At 36.6% G+C, this 19759-nt stretch overlaps 1 protein-coding gene across 1 annotated transcript; it reads left to right on the top strand.

The window, feature by feature from the left end:
* Positions 1-4523: 4523 nt before the first annotated feature.
* LOC101896074 (SANT and BTB domain regulator of class switch recombination) lies at positions 4524-19118 on the top strand. The gene is made up of 10 exons (XM_005184940.3): positions 4524-5438; positions 5509-5800; positions 8684-8955; positions 9023-9266; positions 9318-9455; positions 9517-9739; positions 10666-10906; positions 10975-11313; positions 17433-17553; positions 18491-19118. Exons 1-10 carry the CDS (start codon positions 4573-4575, stop codon positions 18899-18901), a joined length of 3147 nt encoding a protein of 1048 aa, XP_005184997.2. The 5' UTR covers positions 4524-4572; the 3' UTR covers positions 18902-19118.
* The last annotated feature ends 641 nt before the right edge of the window (positions 19119-19759 follow it).

Genomic DNA, 19759 nt, shown 5'->3' with positions numbered 1-19759 from the left:
GCAATATTTTATTGGAACTTATTATCGGTTAATTTATTTATGAATGTCATGTAAGACAAGTGTGAAAACAATAAATTATTATTTCAATTGCCAATAAGCTTTAATGGCCACAACACGGATCCACTGAATTTATATTTTGAACTTTAATGCATGTGGAGAAAAAACCTCACAGTGCTTTCAAAAATACACGAAGATAGATTTGGAAGGCATATACAATTCTGAATCGATTTTCAATTGTTTTCACTTGACGGATCCTATATACCAAATAACATTACTATAGAGTGCATAATATCACTTCGTGAAGGATATAAAAAAATATATCGGAATGGAAACGTAAGACCCGAAATTCACTCTATTTGGGTTGATATTAGCCATTATTTGCACAATAAACTTAAAATCGGACTAAGGATATATGAGAGCTAAATCCAAATCTGAGCCGATCCCGATAAAATTTGGCAGAGGTATTTTCGAGTTTTATAAGATATCTGGTACCAAATATCATTGTTGTCGAATGCATATTACGAATGTGAGGAACTTAAAAATTCAGGTCATTTGGTGCACAATTAACCCTATATCGGTTGAAGATATAAGGGAGCTATATCTAAATCTGATCCGATTATCACCAATTTCAATTGGGTTCGTCCTTGGGCCAAACAAATATTGTTTGGAGAATTTCATCTCAATCGGATAATAAATGCGACCTGCATTTTAAATCATAAATCGACTCAGAAATTGATTCTATGAAGATCCTCAAATGTAACTATGGGTCTATTTAGCTTCATTCCCCATGTTACAAACAAATGCACAAAGACATAATACCCATCCCACTATGTGGAGTAGGGAATATAAAGTGCTTCAAAAATTGAAACGATGTAATGGACACCATTAATTCTTCACTTCAATTTAAAAATCTGTCTGAACTCGAATACTAACATTTTTGTATTCACCTCAACTTAATCTATCCTTAATTTCTTATGAAAGGATGACAGGTTCACCATAGTATAGGGTATATTAAGTATATATATTCTTAATTAGCATAAAATTCAACGTCGAATTGTACTCAAATGTTTACTTTTGGTATTGCAAATGGGCATTTTGGTACAGCCCCATATAACTGTACCGAAAGATTAAATGTTTTTCGATTGGAACAGTGATGGCTTGTTTGTTCGGGATGCCATAGTATTTAGTTGTTGCAAAATGGTCAGGCTTAATCCCTTTATTGTTTTTTTTTTTTATAAAAACAACGTTTGTTTATTAATGGAGAACGATGGTAAAGTTTACCGGGGGTTAAGGCAGGGAATATCTAGGTTTCGAAAAGAGCCACCAATCCTCATCAGTTCCCTTGCTTTTTGTCTGGGATATTCTCTCTAGAAGTTATTTTAAAAATAACTTCTACGACAAAAAACTTGTTTTGACCAAGTGACGAGATCGTAAGCTCAATAGAAGAGGAACCAAAGAATAACATGAAACTAAAATTCTTTTGGAAAACCTTCAAAATCTTACAACCGCATTTATAAACACTTTCATCTTTCTCCTCTGTTCTGCATTTAGTGAAAATTTTAATCCTGATCTGGTGCAAATTTGCTCCATATGTTCCCGTTATATAAGAAACAGAAACGGCCAAAACGTGCCTCATCGTCTCTTTCGACCAAATCGGTTTCAGGACATTTGGAGCCGATCTAGAAATGTCCGTCCTACCGTCTGCCTGTCTGTCTGGTTTGCTGGTGCGCACGTTAACTCTCAAAGGGAGTATCCGATTTGGTCCAAACTTGATACATCGCAATATTATTATCAAACTTAGATCGAGTTCGGAGGTGGGCAATATCGATCCTCTCCTTCTGGCACCTGCCCCACAAAATGTCGAAATTTTCAAAAAAATATATTTTTCTGCACAGAAAGAGCAATGATAATCCAATTTTGCTCCAACTTTTCAAATCCTAATATTTGCATCAGTGCTAGGTCAGGAGCGTACCTCCCCCACAAAGGTTCAAAATTTTGAATATTCATGAAGTTCATAAAACACGAAATTAACATCCGATTCCATTCAAACTTGGCACGTCTCAAAATTTCCATCAACACAAGATCTTTTATAAAGATGGTAGAGATTCGACCATTCCTTCTTATAACTTTCCCTTAAAGTGTCGAAGTTTTTAATAACCAAAACGATCATAAAATCCGAAATTAGTATCCTGTTCTCTTCAAATTTCACACATTCCATTATTTCTACTAACACAAGATCTGCTATGAAGATGGAAAATATCGGACCACTCCTTCTGGTACTTCCCCCCACAAAACGTCAAAATTTTTAATATCCTGAGTCTCACAAAACATGAAATTAACATCCGATTCTATTCAGACTTGATGCATTTCAATATTTCCATCAACATCAGATCCGTTATAAAGATGGTAAAGATCGGACCATTTCATCTGGTACCTCCCCCACATAGGGTTCAAGGTTTTGAAAAACAAAACGCTCAAAAAAAGCGAAATAAGCATCCAACTCTCTTCAAATTTCACATCTGAAAACATTTGTGATAACACAAGATCTCTTGTCAAGATGATATATATCTGGGAACACCTTCTGGTACATGAGCCCCAAAGGTCACAATTTCCCAACATTTGTCTGTCATAACTTGCGCAACAAGTCAGCGATTCGTTAAAACTTGTGTATCTAAATATTTATTTCAACCAGAAAACTGAGATGAATATGGAGTTTATCGGATTTTATAATTTCACATAAAATTGTATATAAATGTTCGATTTTCTTGTAATTTTGCCCATACCAATTTTTTTTATCTTTATTAGATGAAATATAACAAGTAAAAAAGCTGTAAGTTCGGCCGGGCCGAACTTTGAATACCCTCCACCATTTGGTACAAATTTGGCAATTTTCAAAAACAAAATATAATCCGATAAAAACTCTGTAAAATCTTAAAAATACCGAATGTTGCCGTATATTAGGGCCTGTACGACGACGTGGACCTGCATAGACTACTTTTGTCACAAGCTATTACAATATTTAAATGCGAAACTTGAAAAAAATCTGTTTATAATGTAGCTAAAATCATCAAAATTCCGAATATAGGGAGGAACCATGGTAGTTGTAAAACGTGGACCTGCACGTACAATTTTTTGTCATAGGCTGTAACATCCATTACGAACTTCAAATACAAAATTTGAAACAATTCCGGTGAATAATGACGCTAAAATCACTAAAATAACGAATATAGGGAGGTACCGTTATATAGGACCTGCACAGACAATTTTCTGTCTTAGGCTGTAGTATCCACTGCGAACTTCAAATACCAAATTTTAAATAATTCCGGTTAATAATGTCGCTAAAAGCATCAAAGTACCTACTAAATTTGAAACAATTCCGGTGAATAGTGTGGCTAAAATCATAAAAATACCGAATATCGGGAGGTCCGTTATATGGGGGCTATATGAAAACGTGGGCCTACATGGCCCATTTATGAACTTAACCTGCCTACTGAAAAAATAAACATGAGTGCAAAATTGTAGCCTTCTATCGCAATTCGTTCGGAAGATAGCGTGATTACAACAGACAGACGGACAGACAGACAGACGGACGGACATCGACTTAGAATTTTACGCCGATCAAGAATATATATACTTTGTGGGGTCTGACATGAGTATTTCGTGGAGTTACAAACGGAATGACAAAGTTAATATACCCTCCATAGTATGGTGGAGGGTATAAAAATACCAAAGTGTCGATCACTTCGAACAAGCGCTTCGCCGGGAATGGTCCAAAATACTGCAGAGCAACATTCGGGCAACGTGTGATGGTGCCAAAGGTGACCAATTCTAACAAATCCAAACTTATTCTAAAATTTGATGCTATTTCCGACATTTTTTGCTTTCATTCAAAAAAATTTAAAACAAAAATGTATAAATTATGACGTTTGACTTTGTTGCAGTTTTTATCTCACCCTGTATATCATATAAAATGAAGGAAGTAACCAATATAGTCCACACCTGGCTCGTCGCAATATTTATATAATGTTTATTTAGTTCAGATACGAAATGGACAATATTGGCCCATTCCTTCGGAACCTACTCCGTAGAGGGTCAATTATTTGAATAATTATAACAGAAGTCAAAATATATTTAAATAATCGAACATTGCCTGAGGGCATATACATCTGTCGGCAAAACCGATTGATGCTTTTTTGCTTATTGCATATAACTGTGAAAAATTCTGACAAGAAGCGGGCATAGCCTCAGGGCTTTATTTCTGTAGTTTTACGAAGCTGTTCTACCTCCTTATTACACCATGCTTGTACAAATATTAAGGTCAACAACACTATAATTTATTGCTTTATTTGCCCATCAAATGATTAAATTCCAAACAAATATGCTAATGATTACTCACACTGAGTTGCTTTTGTTATTCTGCCCACTAGCAGTGACAAGAACCTTATTACATGGTTACCGTTGCCAAGCAGTGGAACATTTGTTTATTTCGAATCCTTTTTATCTACAGATTTTTATTTTCGCTAGTGCTTTTCTCACAATAGAATACATTTGTGCTCCATTAAATCCACGAAAATGTCCTCAAATAATAATAAAAATTATGATAGTAATTCCCAGATTCCGCCACCACCAACAACAACAACAACGGGTAACATTCAATGTGAAAATAAAGCTGGCAGTCCTGAAAAGACAATAAATCTAAATGACTTTTTGGATTTTTTAAATTTGTCATGTCATGTCAATGACATGATTTCTCAGACATCAACACAAACACATTTCGGCAAGGATACTGGTCACACTCATCATCAACATCATCATGTGGCTGGAAAGAGTGGAAGCAACCATGTCACCAACACAGGTGCCGTTCCCAAGTCCCATGGTTCGCAAAAGCCTTTGGATTTCCAACAATTGGCCAACAACCGTTTGGTAAATGATTTATTTGGCTATCGCAACAGTCCAAAGTCAACAAATATGCCAGATGAGCTGACAGATAGTGGACCGAGTACTGGGAGTAGTGGTGGCGCCGGTGAGGTAAATCGATTGCGCCGTCACAATTCGATAGTTTTGCCCAAATCGAAGCAAGGCAGCAATACCGGTGGCGGTGATGGAATATTGCATCCAAAGTTAAATGAAAAATTGGATTTTATACTCAACGAAGGGATATTGGATGCGGTATTGCCGTTTATATGTCCGGTGCCATTGCCGGCGAATTACAATAATCGTTTGAAACCGAAAACCAAAGAAACCACATCAAAAGTTTCCTCAACAACGGTTTCATCGGCCACCAATGCCGCTGATAATGAAGCTGAGCCTTCGGCCGCAACAACAGCTACTAAAGACATTAATAGCAGTGCCACAAAAACCTCGGGCAAAACTCCTACCTCATTGAGCGTGGCTAAGACCTTAACAACTATCCAGTCGGGTTCCACTACAAAACGGGAGTAAGATTTCCATTAAACGAGATGCGAATTATTAATTTTCTTATTGTTGTTGTTTACCATTCCCTGCTAGACCCGAAGTCATCATTCATGTCTGCGATGAGGTTAAAAATACATCTAAAGATTTCCTTTGTCCTCAGAGTTTGTTAGTCAGCAAGATGGGCTATTTTGCCGATGTTACTGCCGGTCAAAAATTAGAGGACATGGATATATCCGTCCATTGCGACATTCAAATATTCGATTGGCTAATGAAATGGGTAAAATCCGAATCAACATCGTCAAGTGCTATGGATCCATCGGAGGGGCCGCCAAACTTGAATGTAAACAATGTGGTACCCATCCTGGTATCGGCAAGTTTTTTACAGGTAAGGAAATTCAATGAAAACAAGTTAAAAAGTATCTATCGTTTTTTGCCGACAGATGTATACCCTCAGTCAATGTTCGACTATTAAAATTTATTTCGACTTCTGTTATGATTATACAAATTGTTGACCCTCTTTAGGGTCGGTTCCGACGTGCCAGGTTTGGACTATAATCGACTACTTCTGTCACTTTAAATGATATAATTTTTAGAAAATGTTAAAATGTGCGTCGACCGTAGTATACCATTTTCATCCTGCATCTAATACAGATACGCGAAACCATGTATTCCATATTCATCTCAGGTTTCTGGATGAGAGAAATATTTAGATATAGCAAGTTGTAAAGAATCGCTGACTTGTCTCGCAAGTTGTGACAGACAAAAGTATTGAAAATTATGACCCGTTTTGGGTGAGGTACCAGAAGGGATTCGCAAATATATGTATGTATATATCTTTACAACAGATCTTGTGTTAGCATGTTTATGTGTGTTGAAACTCGAAGAGTTTTGGATGCTTATTTCGCTTTTCAAAATCTTGAACCCTATGTTGGGGAGGTACCAAAAAAATGGTCCAATCCAATCTTTGTTCTGATGGAAATGTTTAGATGTGCCAAGTCCGGAAGGAATCAGATGTTAATTTGTGTTGATAGAAATATTGAAATGTGCCAAGTCCAAATGGAATCGGATGTTAATTTCGTGTTTTATAAGCTTCATGGATATTCAAAACTTTGACCCTCTATGGGGGAGGTACTAGAAGGAATAGTTCGATCGCTACCATATCTATAACAGATCTTGTTTTTATGGAAATGTTGAGATGTACCAAGTCCTAATGGAATCAGATGTTAATTTCGCCTTTTATGAGCTGCATGAGTATTCAAAATTGTAACCCTTTGTGGGGGAGGTACCAGAGGGAATGAACCGGTATATCCCTTCTTCACAGCACATATTGTGTTAGTAGAAATAATGGGATGTGTGAAATATGAAGAGAACCGGATGATTATTTCGGATTTTATGATCGTTTTGATTATTCTAAATTTTGACCCTTTTTAAGGGAAGTTCTTGATGGAGTGGACATCAGACTTTGGGTTAATAAAAATATTGTGATGTGGACTGATATTGCTCATCTTCGAACTCGATCTATGTTTGACAATATTATTACGATGTACCAAGTTTGAACCGAATCGGATACTCCATTCGAGAGGCATCGTGCGCACCAGCCAGACAGACGGACGGACGGACGTCGCCAGATCGACCCCAAATGTCCTGAAACCGATTTGGTCCAAAGAGACCTAGGGTCTAATCTCCTTATTTCGTTGAGGCACGTTTTGGCCGAATCGTATGATATATACCCTCTGTGGCTGGGGATATAAAATAGAGAGGCTCATAACTCCATGCATAATTTCTTACTTCCGAAGTTCGAGTATCGATCATATGTATACGCATCTTCTGATACCTGTACAAATAACAAAATTATTTTATTCCCTTCAGGGTAACGTCTAGCGGCTCACAGGGCATAAAGCATTTGACATAGCCAAAATGTGCTCGATAAAAAAAAATTTAAGATCCCAAGCTTCTTTCTACAAAATCCGCTTCAGGATATTTACAGGCGAAATAGCCATTTCCATCCAACTGTCTAGTTGTTTGGGAAACTGGTTACCACATTAACTCTCTAAAGAAAAATCCAGAACATTTTTATAAAAATTAAATCAAGTTAGAATATTGACAATATCGTTCCGCCTTCTTTGACAGAAGAGAAGAAGAGAGTATCCGATATAGTCCAAACTTGGGACTTGCTACAAATGTGATTTAGAGCAACAGTATAATATATTAAGCCATCCTTCTCATATTCCCAAAGCCCCCCTACCCAAAAAAAAGTTGAAAATACTCGACAAAATTAAATCCTCCGTATAAATCGGAAGTATTCGATTTTATAGGAAAACAAGATCAGTTAACTTCCTCTTATACCTTCCACATCAAGGATCTTACAAATATTATATTTTATGCGCTCCACGTTGGGCGCCATATTATTACATGCCACATGATATGCTGTTATTCTCTAATATTCTTTGTAAATATGTAGACCCGTTGGATATTTGATGTTACGTTTCCCGCCTTTTAACTTTAACATTTAGATGATATTGTGTCATGAAGGACAATCTATGAAACCATGTCTAGCTCGCTGAGAATTCCAAGCGATTTTTTGTTGATGTATGGCGGACTTTTTCGAAATTATTGTATGGTTCTTTTTCCACTTTATAGAGGGCATGTACATGCATTGGTTCGTTCATAATGGATGGCAGTACTAATTCGATTTTATACTTGCGAAGTTGCGCACACAATCTCCAAGCACACCTCTTTTAATAGTTCTTGATACAATTATTGTGTTGGGGACACCACAAACATTGAGTAAACAATTTTTTTTTCTAAAATTCGTTTTGTATTCGAAACGGTCTTCTTTAGCTTGGGCCTCATAAAATTTATGTCAGGAAAAAGGCGTCAATGGATCGAGTTGACCCTTGTTTGCCCTCAAGTAAGTCTCGTATTGCTTCGAAACACGCGCGCCTTGTTTCAAATATCTCTGTTAACCCATATTTCAAAGATTTCAATTACCAATACTTTCGGACATATGCTGAAACCAGCACAATTCCTGGGTTGGTCCAGAAACGAGGATATGAAATTCATTGAGGAAAGTTTCGGTAAATAAAATCTTCCACCGCTGAGATATTGGGTCTTCCTGAAAAGTTTATACCAAAATGATCTACTTTTAGCAAATTTGTATGACAATATCGCTGCACTCCTAACGAAAGACTTTCTAACTAACAAAGACAATAAATTATAGCTCTCTATTCAATAAAATAAAACAATATATTGCCTTTAAATGATGCAGATGGAACCATTGCTATTGGATTGTCTGAGCTTTTGTCATTCCCGTTTGGGTGAAGTTGTGAAGGCCTCTACGAATCTCTCCTGTCTCAACGATTCGATTATTACCCGATTGGCTGATATGTTTACAAATGTCGAACTGGAAATGGTGCGTGACAAAAAGGATCGTCTGTTACCACGCCTATGGACAAAGCTCATACAGAGTTTATGCGAACCCGAACCGGAGGCCCTGAGAGGACACTACTATAGTTTGGCAGGATTGTTTCGGTGTTGCAAGTAATTGCAATTATTTTCTCTACAATTGATGGATGGTAATATGTAAATATTTAAAACTGCATTTCAGATGCAATCGCTGCCTGACCAACACCATGAAATCCTATGTCCAGTGTGTCCAGGGCAATGTGCGTCTAAATCGTTGGGGTCAATTGGTTAGTCACCATGTCCGCGATACCATGTGGGACCTGAATCTGTACATTGCCCAGTTGTTTAAGGAATTTAAATCGTGGCGTCGTGTCTACTGGAAACTCTGGGGTCATGCCCATTATTTGTATTGTTGTTTGTGTGAAATGTATTTTCCGGTGTATCAGGTAAGGATGTTAGATTACATATCGACCGATATTGGAAAATATGTCTTTCAGATGTCTTGGTGCCGTTATCATCCTGAAGCACCCACATTTCTTGGGCCAGTCACAGATGGTCGTACAACAGGTGCTGCTGGACGTTATCCTTGTTGTGGGCAGCAGGCATTTCGATTTGAGACCCTACCGGGACCAAATGTGAGTTTTAATATTTGGAATTATGTTGATATATTTTCATGTTTATTTTCGTATCTTTTAGGGTTGCCAGTTTCGTGAACATAGCGTTTTGGTGGAAACTGATCGAGAGCGCTCGATTTTGTCCATTGTTCAATTGGCCACCGAAGGTCATGCATTGGGTGATTGCCCCCCTCCAAAGATGTTGGAAACAATGACCAGCGGAGAAAGTGAATCACGCTGGATGCTTTTGTCGCTAATGCCACAGCGATGTCGCCAGGGCTTATTGCCTATCTTAAATCCGGATGGTAAGGAAATAAAAAATATAAATTAGGAAACACATTAGAAAATATTGCAGTGAAGCAGGGATTATGAAAAATTACACTGTGCAACACAAAAAATAATAAGAGGAAAAACTCAATAGATTATGAAAGTAGAACTAAAAATAAAATGAAAAGTGTATCGGTCTTTTAAAAGTTTACGTTGTAAAGTAACCTAAACAGAGGGGTAATTTATACCCTCTTCCAATTTTTGGGAATTTTTGGTCTAAGAACCCCAAACTGAATATATCAGCCCACAGTTTCGAATAACAAAACCGATTATAAAATCCGAAATAAGCATCCGATTTTCTTCATATTTCACACATCCCATTACTTCTACTAACACAAGATCTGCTGTGAACATGGGTTATATCGGTCCACTCCTTCTGGTACCTCCCCAAAGGGTCAATATTTTAAATACCTATGAGACGTAAAATTCACATCCGATATCACTCAGACTTGGCACAACTCAATATTTTTATAAACACAAGATGGTAGAGATCGGACCATTTCCCCCACAAAAGGGCAAACTTTTGAATAAGCAAAACTATTATAAAATGCGAAATAAGCATCCGGTTCATATTTCACACATTCCATTATTTCTACTAACACAATATCTGCTGTGAAGATGGGTCCACTTGCCCATACCAATATTTTTATCTGTATTAGACTATATTTGGTACCTCACGCACATTAATTAATTCGAATTAAAAAGGAAATTACTCGAAATTAAAGTTGAATGTTACGAGTAACAAATGGAATTCTCGAATTACAATTAAAATGTTATGAATTACGAAATATAAAATGTTTGAATGGGTACATCTGAAAAAGGTGTAGTAGATTCTTGCAGGTTCTGGAACTGAGCATAAATCATCAATCAATTTTATAAAAAAAAACAATTTCTTTCATTGAAGAATCCCATAGCCGCATTGCCCGGCGCGTTCGTCCAGCATCTTCAAGATTTTTTGCTGACTCCAGTACCGAAACCGAAAGTACCGATAACACTTTGGAAAACCTACGGGCTACTTCTCGTAAATTTGGATTGGGTGACTATGGCAGCAGTTTGTCGACCAGCAGCAGTGATGGCTGTGAATCGTCCGATAGCAAAATAATGATTCCCAAAAAGAGTTACAACAAGAAGCATCATCGCAAGAGGTAGGACACTAAACAAAAGAAGAGGGAGTCTTGCAAATTGAGCAAATCTTTTTCTTTCTTCTTTTTAGCAAACAACCTCTAAATCCCGGTCGCTATTGGTCGGGCGAGTTGTCGGCCCGCAGCAATCAAGACAACCAGCGTGAATTCGAAGAGAAGGTAATGAAACAAGTTATAGCGTTGGTGCGAAAAAAGAATGGCACAGACATCAATGTCAACAAACCGGCTCGACCTTTGGGTGGAACCTATGTCAAACTGGAACAGGAATGGAAGGAACAACTGAAGCAACGTTTCTACAACACCGCGTCTGCGAACAACTCCAGTTCCCAGGCGAATGGTGGTAACTGCGGCGGCAGCAGTATGACATCATTGTCGGTAAAGGCATCACGTAAGAAGCCCGACAATGGCCAGTGAAATGGCCAAGAGTCTAAATAAATATATGCATGATAATGAAAACAAAACTAAATTTAATTACAGAATATCCATAAATAAATATATAACGTCATTCAGAATCAAATTGTCTATGTAGCACAGCAAAAATCCTAGGACAGTGGATGAAACCATTCATTCGATATAAATTTGAAATGTTTACCAGATATGTATAATTAGGCACAAGTAATAGTATCGATCGTTTTGAGCTTTCAATTTCATTTAAAAAATATTTTTTATACCCTACCTACCACAGGGTATTATATTTGTTTGTAGCATGGGGAACAAAGCGAGATAGACCTATAATTTTTTTGGATGATCTGCATAGAATCACATTCTGAGACGATTTATGCATGCCCGTCCGTCTGTGCATGTATTTTTGTACACAAAGTACAGGTCACATTTATTGTCTGATTTATTTATTGAAATCAGTTCTTGGACCCCATTGAAATTGTTAATAATCGGTCCAAATTTAGATATAGCTCCCATATATATCTTCAACCGATTTCAATTTTTTTTTTTTTGTGCGCCAAATGTGTAAATAAGATGTGTTTCAGCACATCCGACAGAATTCAGCCTGGAAACAAGAACTTTCAATTTGGAGAAAATCGGTTCAGAATTAGCTATAGCTCCCAAATATATATGTTTCATCCGACCCGCATTTTGTAACTTCCAACTGAACTCATCCTTGCAACAAATACTTCAAATTTGGTGAAAATCGAAAATCCCATATATATATTTTATCCGATAATATTTGGTACCAGATATCAGATATAGTTCAGAAATAAGTGCCTTGAATTTGGTAAGATCGGGATAGATTTGGGTATCGCTCATGTCAGCCCAAATGGACTGAATCTTGGCAATTCTGACTGAATTTATCCTAGCAACGTGAGGAGAATAGCTGAAGGTATACATCCGTCGGAAAAAATCGACTAATACTTTTTAACTTGTTTAATATAATTCTTATCGAAGTCATATCATGCACCATACAGCAATGAGGTCCAATAGTTTATATAGTTTCCAAATTGTGGCTACACTAAAGCCATGATACACATTGAAATAAAGTTTATAGTTGGTCTGATCTACTTCATATAAATTCCCAATAAAAACTTTTTCTGTTACGGGAACTCCAAAAAATACTCTTAGTGGAGCAGGGTATCATATAGTCGGTCCCGCCCGACTTTTGACCTTTCCTTAATGCCTTAACTTGTTTTGTTGAAACTTTTTTACGAACAATTAAATAATTTGCAACATTTAAGAAACTAAACTCCGACATCAATGACGACCCATTCCAACTTGTCGAAGGCTAAAACATCAACATTTTCAAATCGTTCAAAATTAAATTACTTTAATTTTCCCCAATGAAACTTTTAATTTTATTTCGAATAATTTCTAACAATGACTCAGCATGGCATTTGGTGGGTTCACGTCAAAGAAGTTTTTTGTTTTGTTTGAAATTGGAATTTTTGTTTCAATTTTAATTAATTTCTGATGAATTTAAAGCACTCCCCCAATGTTGGTAAAATAAAAATAATAAAATCAACGAAAACTATCAGAACGAATTGTTAAAGTTCACTGAATTCTCTGATGGAATTCAACAAATTATCATAGCAACAAATTGATTTCGTTATGACACATCAAAAGAAGATAAATTATTCAGCAATTATGCAAAACACGAGCGATAAACAACGCATGTAGAAATCGAAAGTTTCGATTGTTTTTTTTTTTCTTCTTCGTTTTTGCCATTTCCAGTGTGATAAAGTGTTTTGGGATTTGTTTTTTGTTGTTAGCGGTAAAATATGAAATGTTAATTATTTTGCAAACATTTATGCTTTAAATGGCAAATGAACCGTGAAATGTAACAACAAAGCTGTGTAGACCTGGTAAAGGGTTGCAGAATTTTTAGATAGGTAACTAAAAATTGATTCTATTTGAAATGTTTGTCAGAAAAGCTCATATTTTCCAAAGATATTCATAGGCAACATTTTATATTCTCGGCTATTCAGAACAGGCCAGGTCAAAACGTAACGAAAAATGGAGTCATCGATTAAGCTGAGGACAAAAATAGATATCAGCGTTTAAAATGTCTCCGAACAAAATATAGTGTCATTTTTATAACCTCAGCCATATGGCTAGAGAGGATATCAATCATTTGATACGGCCAAAACGTGCCTCATCGAAATAATTATGCACGACCCTAGGTCTTTTTGGTCCAGATCCGTTTCAGGACATTTGGAGTACATATGTCTGGCTGATGCTCACGATAACTCTCCAAGGGAGTACCCGATTTGATCCAAATTTGGTACATCGTTATATTATTGCCAAACTTAGATCAACTTCTGATATGGGGAAAAACGTCAAAATTTTCACAGAAAGCTTTCAAAAAGCATCAGTCGGTTTTGCCGACAGATGTATACTCTCAGCAAATGTTCGATTATTTAAATATATTTTGACTTCTATAATGATTATTGAAATTGTTGACCCTCTATGGAGTAGGTTCCGAAGGATTGGAATTTACATATATGAGATGTGTGATAATATTTAGAAAAATGTTAAACTGTGCATAAGGTACCAGATATAGTCGATGGAAGTATTCCATTTTCATACTTCAGATAAAAATACTGGTATGGGCTAAATTACAAGAAAATCGAACATCTATGTATATTCAATTTTATGCGGAATCATAAATTCCATATTCATCTCAGATTTCTGGATAAGGGAAATATTTAGATACATCAAGTTGTTGACTTGTTTCGCACCTTATGACAGAAAATTGTCAACCTTTGTGGGTGAGTTACCAGAAGGGGTTCGCAGATATATATAGCAATAATGTTTGTATGTGTAAAATTTGGAGAGGGTTGGAGGGTGATTTTGCTTTTTTGAGCGTTTTGTTTTTCAACATTTTGAACCCTATGTGGGAAGGTATCTGAAGAAATGGTCCGATCTCTACCATCTCTATAACAGACTAGCTGAACCCGGTGCGCTTCGCTACCACTTTTGATTTTGTATGCCTTCAAAATTTTATAAACGAATATATGCTGGCTTAAAAAATAAAACAATTTCAAAAATAAAAAAAATAGTAATACTGCTATGAGTAAATAAACAAATAGCTCGATCTACCAACGCGTGAACATGACAGGAACAGCTGACCATGAGAAGGCGGACAAAATTTGGCATGTTCTTGCTTTTCTCATGGTCAACTGTTCCTGTCATGTTCACGCGTTGGTAGACCGAGCTATTTGTTTATTTATTTGTTTGTCCTTCGGATTTATTAATTTAATAGCAAATGCCAAGCGTGCAGGAAACTGAAATCTTTAGAAGTTGAGTGGCATTTCTGTTGCAATAAGGAATTCGTGGTAGCAACATACTTCCCCTTAATAATCGTATGCTCAATTAAATTGTTGTGTAGTTTTATAATGTTAGCCTATTGTAAAGGCGTTGTAAGTCAATGCTTCCTAATAAAATCGTATTCCAATCTAAACCGATTTCAAAATAATTTGACTAATTTATTTGTGAACCAAATTTAGGCACTCATGCCGAATTTCATTGGACTTGGGCATGCGTATCGTGTTTTGTGCATCAAATACATGAAATCGGCCAAAAATATATATGGGAGCTATATCCAAATCTGTAATATATTTGTAATATATTTCAATATAATTTGAGTAATTTATTTTGTGATCAAAATTTCTATACACATTCCAAATTTCATTGGAATCGAACATACATATCGTGTTTGGTGCATCAAATTAACGAAATCGGTCGAAAATATATATGAGAGCTATTATTTGGCAAAATAATTTTCCAGACAAATTCCATCACGCTTTCCAAATTTCATTGAAATGTGGCGTAAACAGCGTGTTTAATGCATCAAATACATGAAATCAAATTAAATCAAATACATGAAAAATATATATGGGAGCTACATGCAAATCTGAACCGATTTCAATATAATTTGGCAAATATATTTTTGTTTCAAATTCCGTTACGCATTTCAAATATGGAGACTCTATCTGTAACCTATCAATAGATCTGTGCATATAAAATCTAAATTTTTGGGAGGTACCTCCGATTCTGATGCTATATCTCCAGATCCAAGTGGAATTTCAAAATTTTATATATCTTATGTTACTTTCAGGCGATGTTTAGCGGTTTTCAAGTCCATAAATTACAAACAAACATATAAACATTTTCCTCTTTTATAGATATAAATCTTGTGTTGATGGAAATATTTAGATGTACCACGTTTGAATGCAATCAGACGTTAATTTCGCGTTTTATGAGGTTCATCGATATTAAAATTTTTAACCCTTTTGTGGGGGGGAGGTACCAGAAGGATTGGACCGATATATTCCATCTTCACAGCCGATCTTCTGTTGGTAGAAATAGTGGGATGTGTGGAATATGATGTGATAGAAATATATTGATGTGCCAAGTCTGAATGGAATCGGATGTTAATGTCGTGTTCTACGAGTTTCATTGATATCCAAAATGTTGACTCTTTGTCGGGGAGGTATCAGAAGGAGTGGACCGATATATATTCCATTTTCACACCAGACCTTTGGTTAATAAAAATATTGTGATGTGTGCAATTTGACGACAATCGGGCACTTACATTAAATTTTATAAGAGTTATAATCATTTAAAATTTTGATCCTTTGTGGGGGAGGTACTGGATCGAGTGGACCGATATTGTCTATTGCACCTGAACTGATGCAAATATTAGGATTTGCAAAGGTGGAGCTAAATTGTATTATCCTTACTCTTTCTGTGCAGTAAATTAGTTTCTTTGAAAATTTTGACATTTTGTGTAGGAGGTAACTGAAGGAGTGGACCGATATTGCCCATCTCCGAACTGGATCTAAGTTTGAGAATAATATTATGATGTACCAAGTTTGGATCAAATCGGATCCAAAGCCAGACAGACAGACGGGCGGTCGAACGGACATCCCTAGATTAGCTCCAAATGTCCTGGAACAGATTTGATCCAAAGAGACCTAGGGTCTAAAACCGCTATTTCGATTAGGCACGTTTTGGGCGTATCAAATGATATATAGCTATCCATGATTCGGCCAAAATGTGTCCCATAACTTGAGAATTTTCAAAGAAGGTAGGCCTTAACATAAAACCACATACATTTTTTCAAAGATTTCAAATTGCACTTTTTTCTACATTATTTCTAAACTTTGATTCGCGAAGCCTGTTTTGAACATACCGAAGCGGGATAAAAGGGACAATATCCAGCCGCTTCTTCCAGAAAGAAGAAAGGGAAAGAAGAAAGGACCACTCCTGCTGGCACCTTCCCCACGGAAATGAGCGGAACACCCTAAAATTTCCATCAATACAGGATCTCGTGTGGAGATGGGATACATAGGCCCTTCCGGCCCCACCCCACAAAGCCTTTACATTTTGAATAATCATAATCATATCATGGTACAATAAAAAGGTAAGGTAGAGCTACCAGCTGACTACATTTTTTTCTAAGTGTGCCCGACCTCTGCCAATTTTGGTTTGCATTTACTATTTTGAAAAAATAAAAAAACTAAATATTTTGTAAATCAATGATTGGAAGAAACGCACATTGCAGCACGCAAATAAAGGGTAATAACCATTTTTACCATGGAATTGAAATTTTGGCATTTCATTCATCTTTCATGCTTTTTAATCAATATTCAAAATAAGGAAAAATATTAAATTAATTAAAAAAAAAAACTGTTGATTCTAATTTTGAACAATTCTGACAGAAAGCGGACATACCTCCAGGGATGTATTTATGTACTTTTACGAAGTGGTTCTACCTCATTATTGTACCATGAATCATAGTTAGTCTCATTCCAAATATCAGAATTTTAGCTCCTTCAATTTGTCCAATGCAAAATGTTTGGTACATTTTAGTAATTTTTGTATCTTTTTCGTACGAATTTTTAAAAATCCTACTCAATCACACGCCTACGCACCTAGACTGACTGCAAACTTTTAAGATTCTAGCTTCAGCCATTTTGTTTGGGCGTTGATTCTCGGTCAGTCAGTTTTTTTCACTACCTACGACTGACCCATTGTTTGCTGCAAAAATATTTTTGTTTTCTTTTTGGGAGTATAGAATTCTATCGATTACTGAATTGAAACAATTAATTTACAAGACCAGCCTAAGCTCTCTGCATGAGCTAGTTACCGGTTTAGTTCAAAACCACATAAACGTACACCCATACATACCTATGAATGTATGTAATTTTTCACAAAATCTCCTTACGAACTGCTGGATACGTTAATAAGCTCCACATATCATCCTTAATGGTAACTCATAGTGTTTAACACTCAAGCTTACCAAAGAAGCGGGAATCAAACAGCAATTCTCACTCGATCGAAATAAGAAAATACGCACAGGTTCCAAAACCGCACTCATTGTTCGAATACAAAAAAATGATTGTAAGTTTCTTAACAATGGACCATAAAACTTTATGAGAGCTACCAAATGCTGGCGAGTAAAATTGCCAAAAAAAAAATTAACAACAAATCAAGATTCCCATAAGCCTAGCCCAAATTTAGCATCTTCCATTCAAAACAAAAAAAATGTAGCAGCCGCAACAGCTATGACAACCGGTAGACCATAAAGTGACTCAAATTTGTTGTTGGAGAGGAAACAAACTGATATCACAACAACAAACTAAGAGATGGCCCCGAATGCTGTAAACTGCCATCAATGAAGAACGAATGAATGGCTGGCTCTCTGACTGACTGAGTGGCTGCCTTTCATTGACCACAGTCCCATTGAATTGGAGTATAAATTGTTCGATCGCATCAATGTTCGATATTAATTCTTAACCGAATCTAAAAGAGGAAACACCTCAGCCACACCAACTTATCGCAGAAATCATAAACCAACAACCACAACATGGCCAAATTGGTAAGTATCGATTTGTTTGTTGCCGACAATGGCAGCCATAAACGAGCAACGAATATTCGACCACAAAATGCAAACAAGAAAATACAGAACACGGTCGCATCACAATGCTTTGAGATGTAGATTGACACTGGCATTGTGTCGAATATTTGTTTGGCAACACACAAAAGGCTTCTTTGTTTGAGGTTTTTGGATTCTCATTCATTCTGTTACACTTGTCATTCTATTTTGTGTCTTCCTCGCCCCTCTCCTACCAGTTCATTTGCTGTCTTGCCGCTTTGTGCGCCGTTGCTGTAGCCCGACCCGATCAGTACGATGCTGCTGCGGAGACTCGCAGCTACAGCAGTGACCTTAAGGAGGATGGCAGCTATCAATTTCAATTTGACACCACAAATGGCATTGCGGCTCAGGAGTCTGGGGTAGGCGGTTACTATGCCAGCGGTTCATCGGCCTACTATGCTCCCGACGGCCAACTAATCACATTGACCTACACGGCTGACGAGAACGGTTTCCACCCGGCCGGTGACCATTTGCCCACCCCACCACCAATTCCCACTGCTATCCTCAAGGCCTTGGAATACATTCGCACTCATCCCCACGAAGAGGAAAGACAAGGTGGTGCTGCCAAAGTAAAGCACGTGCTACAAGACAAGCGTTATCATCATTAAGTTATTGTGTGGTGACCCAGCGGTGTCCTCTGATTAGATTTAGGGTTTCCTTTTTCTAATTTTAAGTGTTTTCCCCCAAACCCATGCCATCCCGTTTGAACTCCCGCCCCATCCATCCATCCATACCCACAGACCACCAACACCATCCAATCAAAAATCCCTAATTGCCCAGCTATTGTTAAATGTTATGAAAGAATGAAACAACAAAAGAAAGAAATGAAAAGAAAAGGAAATAAAACAAAAGTATTATAGAAATAAAAAATATTTGAATTAAAAAATTAATTTGTTTATACATCGGCAATTTTGAAGTTGATCTGATCAAGAAGATCTGATTAGAATATTTGAAAAAAGTAAGGAAAGAAAATCATTTTCTGTCAAAATTTTGACCTTTTGTGGCTGAGGTACCAGAAGGAGTGGGCCGATTTTGTCCATCTCCAAACTCGACAGAGAACGAACTTTTCTTGTCGTTGCTAAGAACATGTGTGCGGGAAGGCCTACCATTCTGAATTTCTTTGGAATCGAACATACATATCGTGTTTGGTGCATCAGATATGTGAAATTGGCCGAAAATATATATGGTAGCTATATCCAAATCTGAAACGATTTCAATACAATTTGGCAAATTTATTTTTATTCCGTTATTAGACACTGTATATGTAATCGATCAATAGATATATGCACAAAAAAACTAAATTGTTGGGAGGTACCTCTGATTCTGATGCTATATCTCCAGTTCTAAGTGGAATTTCAAAAATGTATATAGCCTATGTTACTTTCAGGCAATGCTGCAGTATATTTCGAAATTTTCAGGAAAATCTGTTCAGCGGTTTTTAAATTACAAAAAGACAAACAATCAAA

The sequence above is a fragment of the Musca domestica genome, unplaced genomic scaffold (genome assembly GCF_030504385.1).
Source record: "Musca domestica strain aabys unplaced genomic scaffold, Musca_domestica.polishedcontigs.V.1.1 29, whole genome shotgun sequence".
NCBI lineage: Eukaryota > Metazoa > Arthropoda > Insecta > Diptera > Muscidae > Musca > Musca domestica.
The sequence above is the reverse complement of the archived record's forward strand: the minus strand, read 5'-3'. Positions and strand labels throughout refer to the sequence as shown.